The sequence below is a fragment of the Mirounga leonina genome, unplaced genomic scaffold (genome assembly GCF_011800145.1).
Source record: "Mirounga leonina isolate KUSES-001 unplaced genomic scaffold, KU_Mleo_1.0 Mir_93, whole genome shotgun sequence".
In the NCBI taxonomy this organism is placed as follows: domain Eukaryota; kingdom Metazoa; phylum Chordata; class Mammalia; order Carnivora; family Phocidae; genus Mirounga; species Mirounga leonina.
In genome coordinates this window covers 10,414,529-10,442,352 of record NW_023270854.1, presented here as the reverse complement: position 1 = coordinate 10,442,352, position 27,824 = coordinate 10,414,529, and the positions used below count along the sequence as shown (strand labels likewise).

General features: G+C 34.8%; 1 protein-coding gene across 2 annotated transcripts in view; it reads right to left on the bottom strand.

The window, feature by feature from the left end:
- Nucleotides 1-27,824, bottom strand: part of CDH19 (cadherin 19) — a 104,987-nt gene that overhangs the window by 10,351 nt on the left and 66,812 nt on the right. For both annotated transcript variants that reach the window (XM_034996095.1, XM_034996096.1), the window contains exons 10-11: nt 2,692-2,809; nt 484-735 (exon numbers count right to left, since the gene is read on the bottom strand). In XM_034996095.1, coding sequence (XP_034851986.1) covers nt 484-735; nt 2,692-2,809 — 370 coding nt within the window. The remainder of the gene's footprint in view (nt 1-483; nt 736-2,691; nt 2,810-27,824) is intronic.

Here is a 27,824-nt window from a genome sequence, read left to right as displayed (position 1 = left end):
AAGTTATAAGGGAAGCAAGAGAGGGTTTAGATTATATATACTGGTATGTTAAAGAAAGAGAAAAGGTTACACAAAATGAATTATTTGTAGTCTTGGAAGCCTGACTTTTTGGGGTTCATTTGCCTTGTCTGTAAAGTGAATATAACATCTGCTTCTAAAAACAACAACAACAGACAAACAAACAATCAAACAAGCAAAAAAACGGAGTTTGGGGCACCTGGGTGGCTGAGTTGGTTAAGTGGCCGACTCCTGATCTCTGCTCAGGTCATGATCTCAGAGTTGTGAGATCCAGCCCCGCAGGGTCACTCTTATTTTTCATTTACTCCACTGGTTTAAGAATTACAACATATTCAGAAGAGCAATTACACACACACACACACACACACACACGCCCATACCATGCTGTGATAATAGAATTAACTATTTTTTATATTTATCATTATTTCCAGGAAATGAAGACGGGTTCAGTTCAGCACTACTTACCAAATATCATCATGATGCTTATCAAAATAGCAAGTATGACTTCTGTTCTGAATCCCATGGCAAGTGTAAGGTCCTTATTCCTGCAGGTGTGTGTACTGCCTGAGTCATCACAGTCACAGATGTGTATGGTAAGGGTGTTTGTACTTGTAAGTGACGGGATTCCATTGTCAGCAATTAGGACAGACATGTAGAAGACAGGCTCTTCCTGAACGCTAAAACCAGTTCTATTGGTCAAAATTACAGCTGTGTTATCTAAAACAAAAACCCATGTGCATAATTTTTTAATAATATAAAAGAAATGCATACCAGTTACATGCACTAGAGCAATGTATAGATATATCATGTAAGTTTAAGTAATAAAGAAGAAATTTCTGATAAAAAGTCAAAAGATCCACTCAGAAAGTCATTACTGATTTGGCGTTGCCTTAACCCTAATTATATAATTAGACGAATTACATGAATCCGTTCCAAAATGTCTTTGATAAAGATAGAAAACGTTAGCTGTGGAACAAAGAAAACAGCTTTTTAAACAGATGTCAATATTTTATAGAGGCTGCTATTAAATTTATGATGACAGTATGAGTTTCATTTGGGTTCTTTACTCATGACAGTGCTTTTTCTAATAGAAACTCATTCTTTTCACAAATACTATAAATGCACAAGATTTTCAAAGTCATCGACCAATATCAGAGCAAGTGGTCTCAAATCATGCATTTATTAATGAGACAGAAGGATTCGTTTCATTTGGTAGGAAAAATTCTATTGGGATGTTTCATTTTACTTTGACATTATTAACCCATTTTCTATTTAAAATTCAGATAACAGTTAAACCTCAGTAGCACTGATCACTCTTCTAGACAGAACATTTAAAAAATTAACAAAGATGAACAATATATGCTTTGACACTTTTGAAGTTCTTTTCCCCTGAATCCCAAAATATTCCAAGTAACCTTTTTTGGTGCAATTTCTTGTGTCTGAGTCCTATATTTCCCCCCTCTTTTTTTTATTGCCATCCCCCAAAATATTTTCTGTAGTAATCAAAACTTAGAATACACGAACAGTAAAATGCAAATAAATGAAGTGTTTGAAAATGTGTGCCTGCTAACCACTTATCCCAAATCATCGTTTAAGACGAATTCTCCGTCATGCTTTGGAACCTATAAAACTTGTGATTTTATTTACTAGGCAGATTGAAAAGGTAAGAGACTTTACATTTTTCAATTCATATTTTATCAGATTATTCTTAATCACAAACATTAAACCAAATTAATTATTTTCTTTGTTTTAATATACTTATTTTACCCCAGTGACTTATACTAATATAAACAAATTTAAGCTCTAATTTATTTCTTCTATTGATATTTGCATTTTTATCCTAAGTTTAATTGAGTTTCCTTCATGGAGAAATTTGACAAGGAGAAAAGGGAGAGAACATGCCTGCATTTATGCTCCCACAAAAGATCTTCCATAGATCAAAGCCTAAAATCAGATGTAAGGAAGGACATCTGTAGGTGTTTGGCTATGGATACTTGAGTAATAAATCCTAAGGTGTTTCTTATCTTTAAGATATAAAGTAAAATTAAAATAGATTCATATTATGACAAGAATATCTTTTACTGACATGAAAGAAAAAAGAACAGAGTGGTTTTATGCAAAGTCAATCCACTTCTGTATGGAAGGAGAAGATAGTCTGTCTCTGCAGACAAAATCCTTTGGCACACTGTGTCCTTAGATTGATATAATCATTTCATTTTGAAGGAAAGAGAATAATCTTAAACCAATTTTATATATTTATAGCTTCTAATTAATGACTCCAAATATCTGTGAATCAATCCAGCTAACATGACTGTAAGTGTATATCATTTTCTTTCCCATAGATTGAAGTTTGAGTTTTACAAGGACATGAAAGGAACAACTGTGTCTGCACAGCCATTATATCTGCAGGGTCAATCAGGTTTTGCAAGGTCTTGTAGCCACTGGTGACTTGATAAAGTGTTTCTCATTTAAAGAAACCCACTGAGAAATGGGGCTAGTATTTTCAGAACTTGACTTCGGGTTTTGTTTACCATTTTCACTGCCACTCTGTTCTATTTCTCAACATTATCATATTGCAAGAACCCTATAAAAAAGCAACATTATAAATCCCCTTAAAATCAAGCACACTTCTCAAAGAAAGGATCAAAAGCCATCATGAGTGAATGGCATTACCTTCATTATCTATGATTATGAAACTTGAGTTCTTTGTGTCTTCCACAGGTAGATTAAAGTAAAAGTGGTGATCTTCTATGGATTCATCTCTATCCACTGCACTGATGGTCTGAACTACCTAGGGAAAATAGAAACAGGTTGCTTGGTTTTTGATTCAGGAATATAATTAATGTTATCAAGATTATTATCATTATTAGTATTAGCTTTTATCAAAATTGCTTTACCAAAATTTCTGTATATATTGCAAGGGTAACTCAATTTGGGGAGAATGTTAAAATATTTTCTCACGTTAAAAATAAGTTTACTTGCCCCTTTCAAAAGAGTGTTTTGATATTACATAATCAATTCTTGTTGGGGGCTGAAATGATTTCTATCAGTTAAGTTTGTTAGAAATTCTCAAAATACTGCTGCTATAAATCAAGATTTCCTCCCATCCTCTAGGCCTGATTTCCCCCTTTCTTCCTTTTTTCCTTCTCCCTTCCTTATCTGAATAGCAGCCATTAGGATTTGTTGAAGTTATATATTCTCTGCTCATTTGGGAGCATAGCTGTGGTAAACTTATTGTCTTACTGAAGTATTAGCTAAACTAATGAGTTTTCAAATAGATTTGTGGAAATAATGCATTTAGAGCTTAGGGGCAATGTACATGATTTCCTTTGACCCATAAAGATTATAACAAAAGTGTTCCACATCAAATAAATTCCTATTTCAGATCATAAAAAAGTGAAGTAATGCAGTTATGAACACATCAGTTCACATTTAATTCTTTTCTTTCAAGACATGAATGTTTCAGTCAAGTGGTTCATTATTGTCAAAAAGGAGATACGCTGTCAAGATCATATAGTGAGATTGTGATTAATTCTGGAAATCAAAGTAAATTGATTACAGAAGTTATTGTTTTGAATTTTCTAGAATTAAAGTGCTTTTAACAATGTGTCAAACAAGAATATCTTTAGTTGCCAGATGACAGACCCAAATTTTATAATGTTATACTTCAAAGAATAGATATCTCTCCACATGAAGTCTTATAAAACCAGTGTAATTTGTACGCTATTTCTCTACATCGATTTATCTTTTTTTTTTAAAAAGGTTTTATTTATTTGACAGAGAGAGACACAGCGAGAGAGAGAACACAAGCAGGGGGAGTGGGAGAGGGAGAAGCAGGCTTCCCGCCGAGCTGGGAGCCGGATGCGGGACTCGATCCCAGGACCCTGGGATCATGACCTGAGCCGAAGGCAGACGCTTAACGACTGAGCCACCCGGGTGCCCCCATCGATTTATTTTTCTTTATAACACATTCCTAGTCAAATCATATTCATATAGTGTTAATTAAATAATCTAATAAAACATTTTCATTCAATCCATGCCTCCAATAATAAATTTACATTGTATTAGGGTAATGCTTTTATTTTGGATTACCATAATAGCCAGAGTGAAGGGTGGGGGGGACTTGAAACTCTGATATTTTGAATCCTGTTGTTGCCAATTACTAATTTTTTTTTTTAACATTTTATTTATTTATTTGACAGAGAGAGAGAGAGCGAGCACAAGCAGGCGGAGTGGAGAGGGAGAAGCAGGCTCCCCACTGAGCAGGGAGTCAAATGCAGGACTCCAACCCAGGACCCCAGGATCAAGACCGGAGCTGAAGGCAGTTGCTTAACTGATTGAGCCACCCAGGTGTCCCACTAGATTTTATTCTTAAAAAATGGAGATACTAATACTTAAGTTTTAGGACTGATTTTTAGAATTATATGTCATAGCTTTTCAAAGTGCTTGTCATACAGTCAGTACATGTTTATAGGGTGTTTTCTTCATGAAAACGTGGAATTGTTGGAATTTGCATAGACAAGATGGTATTCTGAATACTGTGTGTAATCTTATTACATATATATTTGTTTAATTAAGGTTGATAACAAATTGTAAAAACTCATGTTTACCTTATTGACACATGCAGTCTTGATTTTTAGACAAGGAATAATTTATCTCACTACCTGATTTTCTGTATTAAATACACACATCAGACTAAAGGTTGAAATGTTTTCCTTTTGTGTATGGAGGCTTAAGAACACTGGTGAGATTTTGACTTTGTATATATTTTTAAATAATTTTAATTAATTAAATTACTCTCTACATATGTACAGGTAAACTGAATATGCATAGGTTTCAATACCCTGGCTCCTTTTTAATGTATATCCTTCCACTTACACTTGCTTTATAAATTGAACTTCCATATGCTTTATGGGTTTTACCACTTTGCAAAAATAGGAAGCCACTGACATAATACAATCAGTTACATAGCAGGTACAATTAATTCTTTTGAATTAACCCTGAATGTGTACACTATTCTTGAGAACAAATTTCTAGAAAAGAGCCAACATTAATGAACACAAAACGCTTGACTACGAATGCTCATTTTTTCCTTTTCACATGACAATGGAAATGTTCTTGTTTTAATCTTCCAATAAAATTCTAAGAAAAAATCTTGTTGCATTGATTAGATTTCTAAACTATTTCCTTACATCTACTTGCCTGGGGCCCATCACTGTCATACACATTGATGAGAGGAGCAAAGGCAAATCAAAAGCAAAGAGTAGACAAAGTAGATAAACATGGACGGTTATATTATGACAAATTCTGAGAGCTCAAATTTTTAAATTCCCCTTTGTCCTCAGTAGAATTTTGTCCAGTTTTTTTCTGAACCAATACATGTGATTTTCCACTTAAGACACTTTAAAATCTATAATGGAAATATATTGTGACAGCCTAGAAAATCTAAAAATAACCACTTCTATGTATTGTCACAGCCAATCTTCACAATTATCCTATGCAATAAATCCCATTATTGTCCCCATTTTATATTTACTTAGATTAAGGTTCAAGTCACCTAAGTATCTTGGGTAGGTAAAATGGCTGGGTCAGAATTTGAATGCAAGCTGATGCTACCAGTATGAAATGAGTAGTACGTGTGGCCCCCAGAGCATATTTTCTTCAGATTTATTGAGAAAAATAAAATGGATAAATGTTTAAAATGTACATCATAATGATTTGAAACACATATACACTGTGAAAAGATTCTCTCCATGTAATTAATTACCATATCTACCACCTTGCATATTTATCATTTTTAAAAGTTCTACTTTCTTAGCAAATTTATACAAAGAGTATTAGCTATAGTCACCATGTTATACATTAGATTCTTAGACTTTATTCATCTTATAACTGAAAGTTATATTCTTTTTTTTTTTTTAATTATTTATTTATTTATTTGAGAGAGAGAGAGAAACAGCATGAGAGGGGATAGGGTCAGAGGGAGAAGCAGGCTCCCCGCTGAGCCGGGAGCCCGATGCGGGACTCGATCCCGGGACTCCAGGATCATGACCTGAGCCGAAGGCAGCCGCTCAACCAACTGAGCCACCCAGGCGCCCCTGAAAGTTACATTCTTTTACCAACCTTTCCCCATATCGCCCAGCCTCAAGCCCCTGGCAACCACTTTCTATTCCTCCCAGGCACATTGTTCAAGCCCTAGACATGTTCTTGTTCATAAAGTTTGCATACAAAAATATACTGTAATGGATGTGGTATGCAAGAAGCAAACAAAACCAAGTCTCGTAAAAGACAGACATACAGAGAAATAAATAATATAATTGTCATAGAAGGGATATAGACCAAAAATAATGGTTGGGGAAAAAAAGAAGAAAATAATCTGAGTATAATATTTAGGAAAAAGAAATGATTTTCCAAAGTGGAACTGAGCAAATGAGATAATACTTGAGCAAAAAATATGAATTAATGGGGAAAGTGTGATCCAGATAAAAGAATACCATGTGAAAACCAAGAATGCAGAGAGATCATATGTTATTACATAGAAATACATGAAATTTTCATTTTTTTAAGTCAAAGAGAGTTAAACATTGGCAGTTTCATAAGTTTCAACTTAATCATTTTATGGAACTACAAACAGTATTTGACTTTAAAGACAATCATGGGAAAAAAGATCATCATTTCATGTCCATCAATTACTTTGCACTGACTTCTTTTTCTAAAAAAAAGAGGCACACATGGGCCAGCTTACTAAAATGTCATTCTTAGATTATTATGTTGATTAAAAAAATCACTACAACATTCATTTTCACACAAAATATAGGTCTGACCTTTATTAAACATGCAATTTGGGGCACCTGGGTGGATCAGTCAGTTAAGTGGCTGTCTTTGGCTCAGGTCATGATCCTGGAGTCCGGAGATCCAGTCCCGCATCGGGGTCCCTGCTCAGCAGGGAGCCTACTTCTCCCTCTGACTCTCCCCCCATCTCATGCTCAATCTCTCTCTCTCTCTCAAATAAATAAATAATAATAAAAAAATCTTTAAAAAAACATACAATTTCTTTGATAGCTAGGCAAAGAAGCAAGTATCATATGTGGATTTGGAGCAAACAGGTAATACATTTTTTTTTAATTCTAATATAATAGATGGATTTATTTTTTTTTTAATTTTTTTATTATTATGTTATGTTAATTACCACACATCACATCATTAGGGTTTTTTTTTGTTATATTAATCATCATACATTATATCATTAGTTTTTGATGTAGTGTTCCATGATTCATTGTTTGTGTATAACACCCAGTGCTCCATGCAGAACGTGCCCTCTTTAATACCCATCACCAGGCTAAGCCATCCTCCCACCCCACTCCTCTCTAGAACCCTCAGTTTGTTTTTCAGAGTCCATTGTCTCTCATGATTCATCTCCCCCTCCGATTTCCCCCTCTTCATTCTTCCCCTCCTGCTATCTTCTTTTTTTTTTAACATAATGTATTATTTGTTTCAGAGGTACAGATCTGTGATTCAACAGTCTTGCACAATTCACAGCACTTACCATAGCACATACCCTCCCCAATGTCTATCACCCAGCCACCCCATCCCTCCCATCCCCCACCACTCCAGCAACCCTCAGTTTGTTTCCTGAGATTAAGAATTCCTCATATCAGTGAGAACATATGACATGTCTTTCTCTGATTGACTTATTTCCCTCAGCATAACACCCTCCAGTTCCATCCACGTCGTTGCAAATGGCAAGATTTCATTCCTTTTGATGGCTGCATAATATTCCATTGTGTATATATACCACTTCTTCTTCATCCATTCATCTGTCGATGGACATCTTGGCTCTTTCCACAGTTTGGCTATTGTGGACATTGCTGCTATAAACATTGGTGTGCACGTACCCCTTCGGATCCCTTCATTTGTATCTTTGGGGTAAATACCCAGTAGTGCAATTGCTGGGTTGTATGGCAGCTCTATTTTCAACTTTTTGAGGAACCTCCATACTGTTTTCCAGAATGGCTGCACGAGCTTGCATTCCCACCAACAGCGTAGGAGGGTTCCCCTTTCTCTGCCTCACTGCCAACATCTGTCCTTTCCTGACTTGTTAATTTTAGCCATTCTGACTGGTGTGAGGTAATATCTCACTGAGTTTTTGATTTGGATTTCCCTGATGCCAAGCGATGTTGAACACTTTTTCATGTGTCTGTTGGCCATTTGGATGTCTTCTTTGGAAAAATGTCTGTTCATGTCTTCTGCCCATTTCTTGATTGGATCATCTGTTCTTTGGGTGTTGAGTTTAAGAAGTTCTTTATAGATTTTTGGATACTGGCCCTTTATCTGATATGTCATTTGCAAATATCTTCTCCCATTCTGTCGGTTGTCTTTTGGTTTTGTTGACTGTTTCTTTTGTTGTGCAAAAGCTTTTTATCTTGATGAAGTCCCAGTAGTTCATTTTTGCCCTTGCTTCCCTTGCCTTTGGCGATGTTTTGGAGCAAACAGGTAATACATTTTGAGTCTGTTTCTTTACCTGAACAGTACATATCAATGAAATCTACCTCCAGTATTAGTTGAGGAATACATTTTTGAATAAGATTACAAACTATAAATTGAAATATGAACTATAAATCAGTGTACAGGTATTGAGTATTAATTGATATAAGTTATCAATTCCTCTGAATGTGTTTAACAAACAATTTCTTTCAATAGAAACACGTTAAACAAAAAGTGAGAATTGCAATAAATGAATACATGGGAGGATTTTTAAAATTTCACCTAAATTGCTTGCTTATGTAGTTATTCTAGGTGTTTGTACTTTGCATCAAGCTACAGATGTGAATTATTTCTCCCATTGTCAAGAAATATTGTCAACAAATTTGAAGAAGACTGTCACTTTTTGTACCACTCCACTGAAGAAATGATACAAAATTAGACTTGTTTAGATAAAATAAAGGATTCAAAAAGGTTGTTGAATATCTGGTCAAAAGGTCAAAGTATTAATTAATACAATAATCAAAGTAGAGCTAACAAGAAAATTTAGTCTATAGTCTGTGTTTTCTTTCTTTGTTTAGCACGTTATTAGGAGAAAAATGTTAAGAAGCTCATGATATTTTAATATCATGGTCTGGACAGAAGCAGAGATACTCTGCTTCCAAAAAGGACTTTTTTAACCAAATTATATGTGTTTAAGTGTCATAGATACGTAATGTTTTGCCATTTACTTACAAATATCTACTTATATTCATTTAAAAATCTTACTTTCTTAAAGTTTTATCTCAGGATATATTTCATTTCTTTTGTTAAATTAATTTTTAAAACAAATCTTATAAAATTCATATGAAATTAACATATATAAATGAAAAGATAAATTATAAAATTATCTGACTAATATCCTGAAGGTATCCATTCAGCAAATATTTCATTGGTATGTGGAGCACCCCAAGCCATCTCAGGCCCTGGGGGTGAAACAGGGGCCAGGACCAAGTGTCTCCATCACCACTGTTGACATTATAGTGGAGTAGAGGGACATAATACCTAAAGTAGAGAAGAAAAGTGCAGACTAAAACACCCAATATTTGGGGGCCAGAGGACCTGGCATCTAAACAAAAATTAGATTATACTTCAGAGGTGAGCAGTGGTGATATCATGAATGTTCTAGAAGGGCATATTACAGAGTTTGTACTTTATACTGAGGTCCACTCACAAGTTCTAAATTGGAAAAAACATGATTTTATTTTTTATTTAGGATCCCATAATCCAAATGATTGGGAAAAATCTGCATTTTAGAATGTTCATTCTGAAGACATCCTTAGTGTGAATGTGGAAATAGGGAACCTAGTGAACAAGCTGTTGCCACAATCCAGGAGAGCAGTTTGTACTCAAAACCTCCTGAAGTGATCTATAAAGACAACAATCACAGTTACAGAATGTGAGTTCTTTTTAATGAGAAATTATATGGAAGTTGCTGAAGTGTTTACATAAACTAAAGATGGTAACAACATGCTCTTAGGTGAAGACATCGTTTCCCAGGCTCCAAATTTCCCACAGGGAAAGTTGTTATCGTCAAAGTAACATTTCACCATTTCTAAGATGACACACAATATATTCTTCGGACTACTGTCCCACCACTAAAAATGGACGGCCATGGAAATTGTCTACATGCCTTCAGACTTAACTGATAAAAATAACTAATGAGCAACAACTGTGGGTGTATCCCTGCGTGAGGGCTGTGACACTGGATAATGAGAAGTTTGATTTTATAGGAGCGTCCTTCAGCAGAACTGTTCATGGTTCACTCCAGAAGATGTGCTGAGTCCCTGGTAGGGTCTCAAGAGTAAGGATAGAGTAAAATTGACCTATTACAGGGGTACTTAGGGGATGGAACCAAGAGAATTAATGATTGATTGGATATGAAGAATACAAGAGTAGAATGAATTAAAGATTATGTCCACACATCCTTCCTGCATAACTTGGTGAGTTGCAGTAATTTTGCAAGGGATGTTGAAAAAAAACAAAAAAACGGGGCAGGCTTGGAAGACAATTTGGTGTAACCTTAGGGTATATAGATAAAAATCTCTAGTTAATTGGGCATACAACTTGAAATACAGGAGAAAAAACTGGCATAAAGATCCAGAAGTCATTTGAATATGAACTTTAATTAAGACATAGGTGCGACTGAAAGCAGAGAGTAATTTTGAAAAAAAAAATTAAAAGGACAGGACACAAGAGAGAAACAAGGTGAGAAGAAAACCAGATTATAATGCCGGACCATGGAAATTTAGGCAACAGAAAATTTTTACATGGAGACAATGTAAATGTCTACATTAGAATATTGTTATGAAAGAATCTAAAAATCGCTGATATTATACTTTACTTCTGGAAAAGATATTTGGTATCAGTTAAGATAATGGGAATCATTAATTTGAAAAATTAGAACTATTTCCACCAAACAGGAAAGGCAAATTGCCCTGATGTCAGCTCATTCATTATATTCATTCTGCAAACCACTGAGCACTCTCTCCCTCCTCTCCTCCCCACCCTGGGCATTTACACACTAAGAACAAAAACAAAAATTCTGTTTATCCATGTAGATCATTAAGGAAGTGCCTGATTTTCTCCAGAATGGAGTGCAATTATTCTGGCATTTTGATTTTCTATGATGAATGTATTACCTATCCAAAGCAGATAGACACTTTTTAATTTGTCATTCAGCAATTAAGCCTGTGGGAAATAAGATCAAGAATGACCTTCACAGTGGGGCGTCTGGGTGGCCCAGTTGGTTAAGTGCTGGACTCTTGGTTTCCGCTGAGGTCACGAGATTGATCCCTACATGGAGCCTCACGTGAGGCTCCGAGCTTAGGGGGAAGGTCTGCTTGAAGTTACCCTCCCTCTGCCTCCCCCACTACTTGTGCTCTCTCTCTCACATAAATAAATAATCTTTTTTTTTTTTTTTAAAGATTGATCTTGGGCGCCTGGGTGGCTCAGTCGGTTAAGCGACTGCCTTCGGCTCAGGTCATGATCCTGGAGTCCTGGGATCGAGTCCAGCATCGGGCTCCCTGCTCGGCGGGAAGCCTGCTTCTCCCTCTCCCACTCCCCCTGCTTGTGTTCCTGCTCTCGCTGTCTCTGTCTCTGTCAAATAAATAAATAAAATCTTAAAAAAAAAAAAATAAAAAATAAAAAAAGATTGATCTTAACAGTATGAGAAAACATAAAATTTTTCCTTACTGATTTTCAATTTATTACATGTGAAAATGATAGTATTTTGTATATATTGCATAGATATGCATTAAATTAATTCTGCTTTTTTTTTTTAAATTTTTAAACTTAAGAACATTTAACATGAGATCTACCCTCCTAACAAGATTTTAAGTGCACAATGCCACATTGTTAACTCCTGGCACTGTGTGTTGCAGCTGATTGCTAGCACTTACTCATCTTGCATAACTGGAACTTTATACCTGTTGAACAACAACTCTCCATTTTTTATATTTTTAAATGTGACTCCGGGAAAATTTAAAATTCCATCATATTTATTTGGCAGCTCGGCACTAGATCTCGTTTTCTCGACTAAATATCCTTCTCATCAGTTACTTTTTTATGTGTATTTTACATATCACTGTATGGACCTGAGCTTCAGAAGACTATGAAGTGGTAGTGTGAAAGCAGAGATTTCTTCCTCATCATTGTTTTAAAGAGGCTACCACACGTGTTTCAGTATTAAGCGAGATTTTGACTATTGATTTGAGTGCTAGTATTATCATTTTATTCTTACTTTATTTATTATGGCTGCATTTTATCTTGGCTCATTTGTTACCCTGAATTTAAGTTTTAATTTTGTCAAAGGGCTTCTCAGCATCACCAAATGAAAAGTTTATGTGTATCTTTTTGTTCCTTTGAGATATTGACATAATGGAAAATATTAATAGATTTCAAAATACTGTTTTGTTGGGCGCCTGGGTGGCTCAGTTTGTTAAGTGACTGCCTTCGGCTCAGGTCATGATCCTGGAGTCCCAGGATCGAGTCCCGCATCGGGCTCCCTGCTCGCGGGGAGCCTGCTTCTCCCTCTGACCCTCCCCCCTCTCATGTGCTCTCTCTCTCTCATTTTCTCTCTCAAATAAATAAATAAAATCTTAAAAAAAAAATACTGTTTTGTTTTTCTCCTTAAAGACAATTTTCTTTCCGTTCTGTGCATCACCATTTAGTAGCTTCATAAATTGTTTTTAATTATAATTTACATATAATGCTTGCAGCCATATTCTTAATAATCTTTTTTGTGTTGATGTTTGTAGGTGTTTAATTTTATCACTTTTCTATGAGTAAAGCCACTTAAAGTAATTTGAGGAGCCCCCCGCCCTTTGTTTCGAATGCTTTTGGGAAGTTTATATAGCATGGGGATTAGTAGTCAGTAATAATTTTAATTTCTTGGCCTAAGATATTCTCAGTAATATTAGTGATTTTTCTTTGAATCTCTATTCTTATTTTTCTTATGCCAGTTCTTTTGCATTTTATTATCTTTTATTCCAGCAAATGATTTTGAAGTTTTACTTTGAAATAACTGTAGATTCTCAGAAAATTTCAAAAACAGTGCAAAGAGCATTTTAAATACTTCTTTCAGCTAAGCCAATGGTTACATCTGACATAACTGTACTACAATATCAATTCGCGGAAATGGAAATGGGTATAAAATACTGTTAAATAGATAGTATAATTTATTCAGTTTTCACTTGTTCTTACATCCACGTGTGTGTGTGTGTGTGTGTGTAACTCAAACAGTTTGATCTCATGTAAAGACTAGTGTCTTTACATCCAATCAGAATACAGAAGAGTTTTGTCACCACATGTATGAACTCCTTCATACTACTCTTTCTTGCCACACTTAGTCCCTACTCCTTCCCTGTTCCTTGGCAACCACTAATTCCTTCTCCATCTCCTATGGTTTTGACTTTTAGAGGATTTACTATAAATGGAATCATAGAGCATGTAAGGTTTAGGGTGTTGCTGTTTTCACGAAACATAATGCCTTTGAGATTCATTGTGCTATGCATGTATAGATAATCTGTTCCTTTTATGGCCAGGTGGTATTCCATTTTATGGATGTATCAACACTTTGTTTAATCATTCCTCTGGTGACTGACATGTGGATTATTTTGTTTTTGGCTATTATGAATAAAGTTGCCATGAATATTTTTATGTGGACATAAGTATTTCTCTGACATGTGTGTAACACCCTGACCAAACGATGATTATTAGGTTGTACAATAAGTATATATTTAGTTTTATAATAAACTGTCAAATTATTATTCATTTTTTATTTCCACCTCCTCTCCTTCCAGCATTTGATGATGTCTATGGGTGGTGTTATTCTAACCATTCTGATAGGTGTGTAGTAATAGCTCATTGTAATTTTAAACTGCATTGTCCAAATAACTAATGATGTTCAACATCTTTTCATGTGCATTTTTGCTTTCTGTATAACCTCTCAGTGAAATGTCTTGTCATGTCTTTTGCCCATTTTATAACTGGATTATTTATTGTGTTACTGTTGAGTTTTAAGAGTTCTTTGTAAATTCCAGATGCAAATCCTTTGAGTAATCTTTGGTTTTCAAGTATTTTCTTCCACCCTGTAGGTCGTTTCTTTAATTCTTTTAACAGGGATTTACACATTTTTAAATTTTTATAAAGTCAAATTAATACCTTCTTTTTGTCATGGATTGCGCCTTTCATGATATATCTAAGAACTCTGTCTAGTCACAGAGAATAGGTTTTTCTCCTGTGTTTACTTCTAAAAGTTTTACAGTTTTAAGTTTATGTATAAGTCTATGATACATTTTGAAATAACTTTTGTATAAGGTATGAGCTTTAGGTGGCGTTTTCTATTTCTTCCCTATGAATATCCAATTGCTCCAGCAAAATTTGCTGAAAAGACTAGAGAATTTATATGTATTTTTGCATTTGCTCTGCAGTACTCTTCATGTCATCCAGATTTTCCAATTTATTAGAACACACAAATATCTTATTATAAAATGAGTTTTTTACTACTATTGATCTAATTATTTTTTTTTTGATTTACATACTCAAAGGTACCATTTTTCTTATACTACAAATAACAGTTTTGAAATTAAATAATCTGGTTGACAAAGAAAGAAGTACTTAATTGTTTTAAGAAAAAATAGTGGCAAATGCAATTTATTGAGTGTTGCTCCAGAAATTTAAGAACAACTTAATCTGTTTCAAACCAATCAAAAATAAATCAATAATCTGACAAAATCAAAACTCCCAATAAGAAAACAAAACCAACCTGAATTAATGTTTATATTAAAGTTTGTAACTTTTTGATTTTTATTTTATAAGTAATGGATTCCTTTAAGCGTGGGATAAAAAATATTAATCTGTTTCCACCCTTATCTGCATGAGAGTTTTGTTTCTGCGCAACATCAAGTACATACACATCTTGTAGCTCATTTAGAATCCCTTTAGAAGGGAATGAGCCCCATGTTAAGAATTTGTAAGATTACTCTTAACTGTTAATTTTAACAGTAATAAAATTAACTTTCAACAAAGGCCAATTCTACCCATTTTCTCACTTAATAGAATTTTATCTTTACTAAATCCTTTTTTTTTTTTAAAGATTTTATTTATTTATTTGACACAGAGAGAGAGACAGAGAGAGAGGGAACACAAGCAGGGGGAGTGGGAGATGGAGAAGCAGGGACTGAGCAGGGAGCCCGACACGGGACTCGATTCCAGGACCCTGGGATCATGACTTGAGCCAAAGGCAGACGCTTAATGACTGAGCCACCCAGGTGCCCCTCTTTATTAAATTCTTATTAGATAGGGCAAAAAAAATCTTTCTTTTTCAAATGAGGAGATCGGTGGTATTCAGTGTGGTTAGATCATCATCTAATTTGGGAAGTGTAGGTGATAGTAAAATTCTCTTGTAACTATACCAATTTTTCTGTTACTGCTGTTTATTGTTGTTTTTGATGTTTCATTCCTAAATAGGGGAACTATATTTGAATTAAAACTCATGGTTTTCTACATATGTGATTTTTTGACAATAATAAAGAATACCAATTAACCCATATAATGCCCCCAAATTAATACCAGAAAACAAATGTTGGTTGCAATCCTCTCTAAAGGACCCCTGTGTCTCTAAAAACTGGGACAAAATAAACATATAAAAAAACAAGGAGAACATTTGAAGAATAATAAAGGGGACAAAAATTATTTTCCTATTCTGTCAATTTTTCTCAAATGGTAAAGAGGTAAATTCATCACATTCACACAGATACATTCAGTTATCACTGGAAAGCTGTGTGCTTTGTATTGCTTAAGACTAAATTAGAAGTTTAGTTGATAACATCATTCAAAAAAAAGAGAGAGAGAGTAGACTGAGTTAATAAATACCTATCTTTCCTTGACTCTGGTCACTTTGGGGCCAAGAATGATAATTAGCTGGAAAAAAATGACTTATTGTTTAGCTTTCTAATATTCTATTTTTTTAGGTTTTGTTTATTTGTCAGAGAGAGAGAGAGAGCACAAGCAGGGGGAGCAGCATGCAGAGGGAGAAGGAGGTTCCCCTCAGAGCAAGAAATCTGATGCGGGACTCGATCCCATGAGCATAGGATCATGACCTGAGCGGAAGGCAGACGCTTAACAAACTGAGCCACCCAGGCATCCCAATAGGAAACTGCTTGGAGGGTTTGTTGTTGTTGTTGTTGTTTTTTAAGATTTTATTTATTTGACAAAGAGAGAGAGCACAAGTAGGCAGAGCTGCAGGCAGAGGGAGAGGGAGAAGCAGGCTCCCCACTGAGCAGAGAGCGTGATGCAGGGCTATATCCTAGGACCCAGGGATCAGACCTGAGCTGAAGGCAGACACTTAACCAACTGAGCCACCCTGGCACCCCATAGATTTCTAATATTCTAATGCATTCAAGCAGCGCCCAATATCCCCAAATAAATTTGTCATTAAGAATTACTATTTTGAAAAAAAAGAAAAGAAATTATCATTTTGGGAAGAAGCAAGCAAAATTCTATCTAAACCAATAAAAAATATTGTATATGATAGGACATTGTTTTAAGACATACAGATCTTTATTGAAATGCATTTGGAATTTTTAAATTGTTTTAAAATGCTACACTTTTGGCCTCCCCATTTATTCATAGATTTATATTATAAAAAGTAAACCAGCATAGCTCATGGACAATCTTATAAAGTCTCACACACATAGTCACATCACAAGCTTTAAAAAACAAGTTCACAATTCGAAGTGTCTTGCCCTAATTATTTGCAAATACGAATTTTGAAAATCTGATAATCTTGATGCTAAAATGAAGGTAATGAGGGAGAATGTTGCTTTTAGAGAATAACATCGATTGTTCCGAAACTAATTGCCTCAAATTGTGTGACTTTAAGACTCATTAATCTGGTTGTTCTAATAATCTAGGAGCCAATTTCAAAGACTGCTTTTCTTTTCATTCAGTTTAAGGTGCTTTATTAGGTAATTGGCATCCCCAAGCACCCTTTACTTTGGTTGTTATTCCTAAATTAAGATATTCTACATGCTCACATTTTATTTTATACTCATTTTGACACATTTACTTTGTTAGTATTTCTTTTTTTTAATTTAAAGATTTTATTTATTTATTTGACAGAGAGAGACACAGCGAGAGAGGGAACACAAGCAGAGGGAGGGGGAGAGGGAGAAGCAGGCTTCCCACTGAGCAGGGAGCCTGATGTGGGGCTTGAGACCAGGACCCTGGGATCATGACCTGAGCCGAAGGCAGACGCTTAACGACTGAGCCACCCAGGTGCCCCACTTTGTTACATATCCGTAAATAATTTATTAAAGATGTTTTCTATAAATCAATTTATTAAAAATGCCCACTCCATAAGAATATTAGTAGTAAATATTATATTTTAAAAGACTAATAGAATGTGGTTTCTTGATAAAAAATAAAAATTATGCTAATTTTTAGGAAAGCATATTATAGAAAATGATTTGGGTAAACTCAATAGGATAAACATATACTACAGAAAACATTCACATTAAGAAATAATTAAGATGTCATCTGTAATGGATACAAAGCACTTAAATACTTCTTCATTGGCAAGCTCTCTCATACTATTTCTGAAAGATCACTTACTACATCAATACCAAGGAACCAGCTGTTAAACAAGGTAATTTCTCATCAAACAGCAAGTACTACTGTATGTTAATAACAGAATGACTTTTTCAGGTTTTTGCAGTAGCTATTTCCCCATCTATCTTTTGTCTTTATTTTTAATTAAAATTTACCGATAAAGCAAAAAGGTATAGAGTATATGAATATAGCTATTTGTAATTGAAAAGATTTTTTTTTTGTTTCAAGTTTTTATTTAAATTCTAGTTATTTAACATATAGTGTAATATTGGTTTCAGGAGTAGAATTTAGTGATTCATCACTTACTTTTAACACCCAGTGCTCATCCCAACAAGTGCCCTCCTTAATACCTATCACTCTTTTAGCTGATCCTCTGCCCCCCTCCCTCCTTCCATCCTCAGTTGGTTCTCTATAGTTAAGTCTCTTATGGTTTACTTCCCTCTCTTTTTTCTCCCTTCCCCTATGTTCATCTGTTTTATTTCTTAAATTCCAGATATGAGTGAAATCATATGGTGGGTGCTTGTCTTTCTCTGACTTGTATTGCTTAGCATAATACATTCTGTCTCCATCCATGTCATTACAAATGGCAAGATGTCATTCCTTTTGATGGCTAATATTCCATTATATACCACAACTTTGTATTTTTGAGAGGGAGGGAGGGAGGAAGGTAAGAGGGAGAGAGAGTCTCAAGCAGGCTCCACATCCAGCACAGAGCCTAATACAGGATTGGATCTCAGGACACTGAGATCATGACCTGAGCCAAAATCAAGAGTTGGAAGCTTAACTGACTGAGCCACCCAGGGGCCCCTACCACATCTTCTTTATTCATTCATCAGTGGATGAACATTTGGGTTCTTCCATATTTTGGCTCTTGTTAATCATGCTGCTGTAAACATCAGGGTGCATGTGCCCCTTTGAATCAGTGTTTTTGTATCCTTTGGGTAAATACCTAGTAGTGCAATTGCTGGGCTGTAGGACAGCTCTATTTTTAACTTTTTTGAGGAACCTCCGTACTATTTTCCACAGTGGCTGCAGTAGTTTGCATTCCCACCTATAGTGTAAGAGGGTTCCCCTTTCTCCACATCCTCACCAACACCTGTTGTTTCCTGTGTTGTTAGTTTTAGTCATTCTGACAGGTGTGAGGTGGTATCTCATTGTAGTTTTGATTTGTATGCAACTGAAAAGATTTACTAAATTTGACACTGCTTACAAGCATCGTATTTTTTGTACAATTTGCTTTTGCATTCTGTCTACTATGACAGCTTCTAATGTTTAGGATATTTTTTTTTTCTCTTTTCGGTATTGTTACCTTTAAATATTGTCCATATTAATTCAATCATATTTAAGGTTAGAGAGTTCTGTACTACTCCTAGGATGTATGTCTCTATTAGAAATTTAAAATATTTGGTTTAAAAACGCATTATTTGCCATAACTTTGCATAGTTGTACACATATGTATGTGTATTGATGCGCACATGGAACACACATGACAGAAGTAGCCCAACTAGTTAACGATGAGTGGGATTATCATTTGCGATTTGAGGGAAAATTATTTACCTTTGAATACTTGTATTTCTAATTAAAGAAAACCTTCTGAAAAAAAATCATATCCATGTTTCTCTAATGTACATTAATTATAAATAACTGAAGAAAATAAACAAGAAATAACAAACTGTGTTGGAGGTACCCTTAGAGTGGTCTTCCACATTATTGAAAATAAAAGAGAGAACAGGAAAGCTATAAAATGAGAGCAAGAGAGAAAGAGAAAGCAGGATTTTTCTTGGTCTTCTGGGATTGGTATCCCAATTTTATTTACTGACCATTCCATCTGTATTTTCTGCAATATTCCACTAAAATATCACAAAATGTTAGGAAAATGACTGCTTCCAAATCTGAGGCAGAAAATATAGAAAATGAGCTTATGTATCAGTCTGGGTCTAATTGAGGGACAGGAAGCACACAATTATTTAAAAGGCAGAATATTAATATTAAGAATTATTAAGCTATAATAGGAGAGTAACTATAAAGATGTAGTGAGAACTCCAAAGAGTACTCGGGAGTTCAGTGAAATTATCCAAAGACACAAATGTGGAAGGGAGGCCCTCTCCCCAAGTCAAGCTTTAGATCTCCTTGGAGAATGTGTGGTTGCAGCATCTTGTTTTCAGGACAAAGGAGTTCACTGGGTTGCCTGGGTCAGAGCTAGTCCACATTCTCCAGCCAAGGAGAACAATCCTCCAGGGTGCAAGTATGTGGGTGGACAGAAGTGCAGACTGAGTTGGGAGGCCACTGGAGGTACAAGGCCTGACGCTCACAGCATCCATACTGGGAAGGCTGCAAGACCTCACCAGCACTGGGACGGAGCTGTATGGTTGCTGAGGGAATGTACCTTTGGGACGTTTGGGGCTACACCTGTGGCTGGATAAAGCACCACATACATCTTCACACAGACCAACTCTGCAGCATGAGAAAGGCGAAAATAAGCATGCTACACACAGGACCAGGAAGAGAAGACCTTTTCCTTCTTCAGTGTTCATTCCATGCCTTCCTTTGACAAGGCTCGACACTGTATTCACAATAAGAGAAATGCTCTAAAGGAGCCAATCCATTATCAAAGTATCACAGAACAGGTACTTTTTAAGGAGGTACTGAAGGATGAATGTGAAGCCAGAAAGCAGTAAATTAATAAGTGGCAAAGCCTAGGGCGCCTGGGTGGCTCAGTCGGTTAAGCGACTGCCTTCGGCTCAGGTCATGATCCTGGAGTCCTGGGATCGAGTCCCGCATCGGGCTCCCTGCTCGGCAGGGAGTCTGCTTCTCCCTCTGACCCTCCTCCCTCTCATGCTCTCTGTCTCTCATTCTCTCTGTCTCAAATAAATAAATAAAATCTTTTTAAAAAAAATAAGTGGCAAAGCCTAAAACATATTGCTGTACCAGAAATGATGAAAGCAATCAAAGACTAATAGGTCATGTCTAAAGTACACAGACACTGATACGAGTGTCTGAAGATCTATTTTTCTTACCATTCTTTCCATTTATAATTCTCTTTGTGATGTAGATTGCTTACATTTTTTTCTATTTGTGTATGAGTATGTACGTGTGGATAAGCACATGTATGCATGCCTTAAACTATATGGTGCCATGTTTTTTGAGCATCAGAGAGGCCTATTCCTTTGTAGAGTGTTGTGGGGAAGGAGAGAATGTAGGAGAAGAAAGAGGGACCTTCACTTTGGGATGTTTAATATAAACAAATTCACACCAAATTCCATCTTCCTTGGCACAAAGGCTCCCTCAGGTTTTGCTATTATGAAGTTTTATATTCCCTACTCCAACATTTTCTAGATTATTTTTTCATTTTAGCAATTTATTTGGGGGTATCTCTAGGCCAGGAGGTGCATCATCAAAGGTTCCTCATTTCTCTACATTGCATTCACTTCTCATTCTTCAGTCCAGAGAAGAGATTCTTTCCTCTCTGCTTACATACCCAAATTTTCTGTTTATCTGGAGAAGTATATGCTGTTTCTGCATCTTTCCTTGGTTTAGTCAAGAATTCATACTATGTGACATGTATATTTCCCAATTTGTGTTTTGATGGTGTAGCCGCTTTCTTATTTTATTAATAGACTATTTATTCCTTATTTTTAAATAGAGTAAAATGCATTTCCTCTGAATGTCTAAACAGAATGCTCTTAATGTTTTGCTTATAGGCACCATTAAATTAAAAATAATTATGTTGTCCGCATAAAAACCATTTCAGTTACACAAGATATGCTTTATTATCTTTTAAAGCAAATATTTTTTGAGAGCTTATTCTATTAGGCTGTAATGTTCACACATTACTATCTAAGTTTTAGGAATGAGTAAGAGATTAAGAGTACTTCTGAAAGTTTTTAATGTCACTCTGGGAGGTATATATTGATATTAGGTGCTTGGTTTCAACTGTACTTGAAGGAAGCCTATCAAGTAAATTTCAAACCAGAAATTACAGCCCAACTCAATCTGATTCCACATGTAACATCTGAGGAAACATGGTACAAACAATGACAATCCAGGAGCTATGGTAACCCCAACATTCACCCACTAAATAAGGCATCACCCACCATGTGTCAGGAAGAAAATATCTATGGTAATATTGGATATCTTGGCAGGACTCAAATAATCTGTACACTGATTTCAATTCATAAATCACAGCATCTGTAGCAATGTGAGTGGGAATTTTTGGATTCCCCTTGGATTGGAATGGAGGAACATTATAGGTAGCCAAGTGGTGTATCATTTTTTTCAGATACTTATAGACCTTGGACAAACTTCTAAATTTGATAGTGACATCTATGAGTCCCTTGACTTATTTGATGATTTGTGGCCTTCCTCCTTAAAGGACACTGATTATGAAATAGCACTACCCAGTGTGATTTATTCTGCGTTTGAGCTATGCATCTCCCAGAAAGGAGGTGAAATTCAGTTGTATTGATTTCATTTTTATTTTTGCCCTTAAAATTGTAGGTGTAATTAATTTATTAGTACAAAAATTAAAAAGAAAACTTTTTCTATTTGTTTTTGTATTATGCAAATAATCTAAGGATGGCTAGTCTTTATAATTATCAGGGCATAGTTAAAATAAGCATCATCTTGGAGATAGATACAAATTATAATCCTCGCTCACTCATAAGCTATATGATGTTGAAAGAATTACCTAAACTTTTCGAGGCATAATATACACATCTGTAAAATTATAAAAAGTATAGCATGTCATAGATTTCCCTAGAGCTTTGTTTGTAAACTCTGAGCAAGTCACACAAAAACTCCGTGCCACTACATCCAATAGATATCTTTCTTCCTCAGCAAAGTTCAACTCTCAATATGTCTTTAAATTTTGTTGCATCAAAATTAATATTTGAATTTCTTTTTGAGCAGTTCTACCTATTTTTAAAGATTGTTATTTCATTTTTTTATTCTTCGAAGTATTCCTGATAAGGAAATATTAACTTATTATTAAATAGGTAAACTAATCTTTCCTTCAATTACTGAATGGGCACATTCTATAAATCTAGGATACATTCTAGGAACTTAGTGATATGATCCTTTTTATGCCTTGAGCATTGTGCTATTTTATCATCTTACAAATCATTTCATCATTACTCATAAACATCTCCTAATGTCCTTTTAAAAGACTTACATGAAACTTGTAAGATGAATGGCCTAGAAGGATGATATAATAATGAAATAAATCTTCCCCACTGCATCATTCTCCTCTTCCTCTTTTTAAATGTGTTGCTTAAAGTATTACATCATCGTTCAAAAAGATATCAAAAAATTGATACACTATCTTTTTAGTTTGACTTTATTTTTTCTTTAAAAACAGTTGAAAATTCAAGATTTTTCATTTTACATTCATAATGCTAGAGGGGAAAAAATGACAGAGGAAGTAATTTCACAGTAGTGTGTGAATAGAAGATGAAAACCAAAAGCAGAAACCAGCACTATAGACTCAAGATGATGGTGAAACTGATCATGTAAAAAAAGGTTTGAGATAGAGTCTTCAGATGAAGATAAGACAGATGAATATTCTCAAAATCAAGAATCAGCAAATGAACAATATGATTTTAAGGATAAAGGAAAAATATAGTAATCATCCTTTTAGTCACTCAACAGGAAGGACTTCATCACACGATATTTTGCGATAAGAATCTGGGCTGTTCTGTTCTGCTAAAAATAAATGTGACAGTATTTTTTCATCTTTTATAAATGTTTTGCACCAAAATCTACTTGATTTATCTTGCAAATGGAAAACTGCTGAAGGCAGAATGTATCTAAATGTCACCGGAAGGAAGGGAATGCAATAGGATTTTTCTTTTTAACTAGATTGATTATTATTTGCTGTTTATAAATCTAAAGATTAAATGCTTTGCAATCATGGAGCAAAGAAGACAGCCATTCCTTCTTCAACAAAAATATGAGCTGTAAAGGATATTTTAAACTTCTCGAAGTGTTACATACTGACAAGTGCGTATTTGGCAGGTTTACATTTTGTTAACATTTGACAAAGAGGACCATAGCATTCCCCTTAGCCTGACTCAATTTTAGACAGGTTTCTTCTTGACTAGAAGCTCCTGACCTCCATTTTCCCTGACCAATTACAAGAGACATTTTCTCATGGCAAATTCTTTCTTTGCCCTTTTGTAATGTAGATAAATCTCCCAAACTCTTTCAATTTTGTGAGGCAGAATGGTCTTTCTCAAAAACCTGAACACCATCCTTTTGACATGTAGACATCAAGCAAGATAGGACCCCTATCAGGCAGTGTCTATGGGAGGGTAGGACCCTAACTTCTCTAAGAGCCAGTTACACAGCTGGCCTAATCACACCAACCTCCCCCTCCCCACACGTGTTCTCCAGTACTTTTTCACTAGCTCAGCCCAGCATTTAAAAACTCTCCTGAACTTTGTTTCAGCAGAGTTAAGTTCACTTGTCTCCCCTATTGCAATGGTCTTACCTTTATTGCAATAATCTGAATAACATCTTCCTTGCCATTCCTAACAAGTGCCCAGTACAATTTCTCTTTGCCACATTTTAGTCAAGTTGTTTTGTACTGTCATTTTATTTATATAGCTGTGAATGACTTACAAAATTACATATTTTTAAAGAGTAAATTTGACCATATTGTAAACCGTGAGGATGATTTTTTTTTTTTCTTTCTTTCCTGGAATAGTGGGAATTCAGTCTATTGACACGTCCTCCTCAAGAACTGTTGCATTCATGTGTGTCCACATCAAAACTCTTCTTTCTCTCCTACAGTACTGGTCCCACCTACTCAATCTACTCTGCAGGCTTCTCTTTCTTTACCGAATCCTTAAATAATGCTATTCCCAAAGGTTCTGTCCTATGTTCTTTCATAGTCTCACTTTTTATTTTCTTCCGGGGTGACATTACATATACTACAAATATTACCTACAAATATTCTAGTAAGTTTAAAATCTTTATTGTTAAATTCAAGAGGATCTTTTCTTTTCTACTTTTACCTGATCTGTAAGCAGCAAATAAAACAGATAATAACCCCCTCCTCCTTGGAATACTTTTGTTTGTTTGTTTGTTTTGTTTTGTTTTGTTTCTATGTTACCATACTCTCCTGGTTTGCTCCTTGCAAATTTTATTTCCTACTGTTTTTCGACCCCCAAACACTAATACTGGAGTATCTGGGTCTCAGTCTTTAGACTGATTCTTGTCTCTGTCCATGCTCTCTCTTTAAGGGATCTCATCACACTACAACATTTTAAATATCACCTACAAGGCTAATAATTTCAAATGTATATCTCTAGAAAATTATAGAAAAAATACTCTTCAAGAACTACTGTCTTCATACTCTGTTCATTTATTCAACTAGTTATTATTGGGAACCACAGTGCCTGTTGTCAAGAATATAAAAATAAACCCATTCATTGTTCACAACTATCTTGGAATCTAGAAAACACGTGAAACTAGAAATGACTCATTCCGAAAATATGTAAGATCTATTCAAACTACGGATAGAGAGGCAACGAAATATAATGGTCACATGCATGGATTCTGATGCCAGCACTTGGGATAAAATATCTCTCTGTCTTTATTTAAGAAATAACAACTTCCCTGGGCCTCAGTTTATTCACCTGGAAAATGAGGCATATGATAATATTTCCCTCACAATTTTTTTTGAGAATTTTTGAGAATTGGTTTAATATTTATAATGTTGCTAGAATCATGTCTGGGACCATGTGAATATATATTTGTTTAAAACAGTTTGATTATGTGGCATGTGAGTTCAGTTTTGCAGTGTAGTTAAAATTCCAATAGGAATCGACAGGCACATTTCAGGAAGAAGGGTTGATACGAACAAATTATAGAAACTAGTTTATATTTTGAAAGACAAGCAATTCAGAGTGTGAATAGGAAATAATATATATATATGTGTGTATGTGTGTGTGTGCATGTATACAATGTGTGTGTATGTATGTGTATAATATGTGTGTGTGTGTGTATATATATATATATATATATATATATATATATATATATTAAAAAGCAAGATATACACAATTGTGACCAAATTAAAGAGAGTGATAAATACCAGGCTGTGAGTTTTGTACTTTTCTGTGCTGGTATTGGAAAATCCATTGAAGTTTTTGAGCAATGAAGTCAGAAAACCGCTGTAGGAAATGTCATCTGCTCTGCCCTTTGCTGTGAATTCATCTCTGCCTAATGCCCAAAGCCTCCTGTGATCATGGTGTTACTGTTAGTGAGCAGAAAGTAGGACAAAAATTCTCATTCTCAAAAAAGAGAGTATTCCACAATATTACAAATGCACCGACCTCTGAGTTCTTGCCTATGAGCCAGAATCTGTGAAAAGAATGAATGATCCACTGAGTCAGTAAAGATCTGAGTGGATTCTAAAGCAATCAAGAGTGGAGGGAGCTAGTTCCTACTAGAAATGTAGATTTCCATCTTTTCACATGATACAAAAGTTGAAAAAGGTTATTATAAACATGATTAATTAGAGTTGTTATAAATAACTTGAGGAGTTAGAATAAAAGCTCCAGTGTAATCAACAGAGTGAGGTAGCAGCATCCTTAGATGTGTTTACCACATAGGGCCAGGGCGCTGGTCTCAAGTCTCTCATATAAACGTGCTGGTTCCCAAATCTTCTGCCCATCTCAGCCCAGATAAGAACACATTGAACATGCAACTTTATTGAGTAAGTGGACTTACCACCCAGGACATTGATAAAAATAAGTGTATAGTAAATTAAGCCTATTTTTTTAAGTTTGGAAGTAGGTTGTCTAATCCGGCAGGGGTGGGGGGGTGCACTTGGAATACATCCATGTTTATGCAAAGTGTATAAAATATTTAAATTTGACATATATAATTCTAATAACTATAATTATATAGTTTATATAATTATAATAATATATATTATATATAATAATAATAATTATAAAATACAAGTCATCTTAAATATGTAATGTAATATGTAGATTTAGAAAATTGTGAGATAACTTATTTCCAAAATTATTTTAATTTTAAGCTTATTATATTTGTTGATGTATCAGATAGACAGATGTTTGAAAAGTTTGAGAACATCAGATATGTTAAATTTCTAAGTATATCATCTATTTATAATTCCAAGTTCAAATAAATGTTTAAAGCCAGTTTCTATAGGAGTTGTGGGTAGCAGGTCATTTGCATTCTGTTTTTGTGATTCCTTTATACCATATTGTCTGTCCATAGGTTTCTAAATTAATCTGGTTTTAGATCTAGGGGGCAGTGCCACATGGTGGAGATTCTCTGAAAGTTTTATATTAACCTTTTACTTTATCAAAAACCCTGGGTCCTAACCAATTCAAATTAAGTTGCTTAAGTTTAAATTCATTTGTATATTTATTATAATTTCATTATTATTTTAAACTTAGGAAATGCTTATAGGCAATATTTCAGAATTATTTCTGAAATAAATACGGCCAAATAAATTTCACAAGACATTTTAAGAGCTACTAATCATTCCCATTATGTTACAGTTGAATATCCTATAACGATCCAGGTATACTTCATTCTTAAAATATGCCTATTTCTTACCATAGTAAGTCTTTGAAAATAAAGCAAAATGTTGGCTACTATTATTTATTGGTAGAAAATTAGAAGTTCCATTTTTGTAAAATCCAAATTGTCTTCAACTAGCTTCATTGATAAATTCACTTCTATTGAGAATAATTGGTTTCATAGTAAATATATATATTCCTATATATACATATATACACACATACATAACACACATTCAGTATTCTGAAAACAAGTTTATATATCTTTAAAAATGTTTTATGACAGTAATAAGCTTCTATGATTTCAAATGATACCTAAGAAAAATTTTAATGTACTGGAACTGAAAACAAAGAACAATCTACTTTAAGCTTTACATTTTACAGAAGAAAAAAGTGAGCTCCACAAGAGAAAATGTATGAAATAAACTGTGAAGTAAAAATAAATGAAGAAAGAAAGGAAGGAAGGAAGGAAGGAAGGAAGGAAGGAAGGAAGGAAGGAAGAAAGGAAGGAAGGATGGAAGGAAAGAAAGAAAGAAAGAAAGAAAGAAAGAAAGAAAGAAAGAAAGAAGGAAGGAAGGAAGGAAGGAAGGAAGGAAGGAAGGAAGGAAGGAA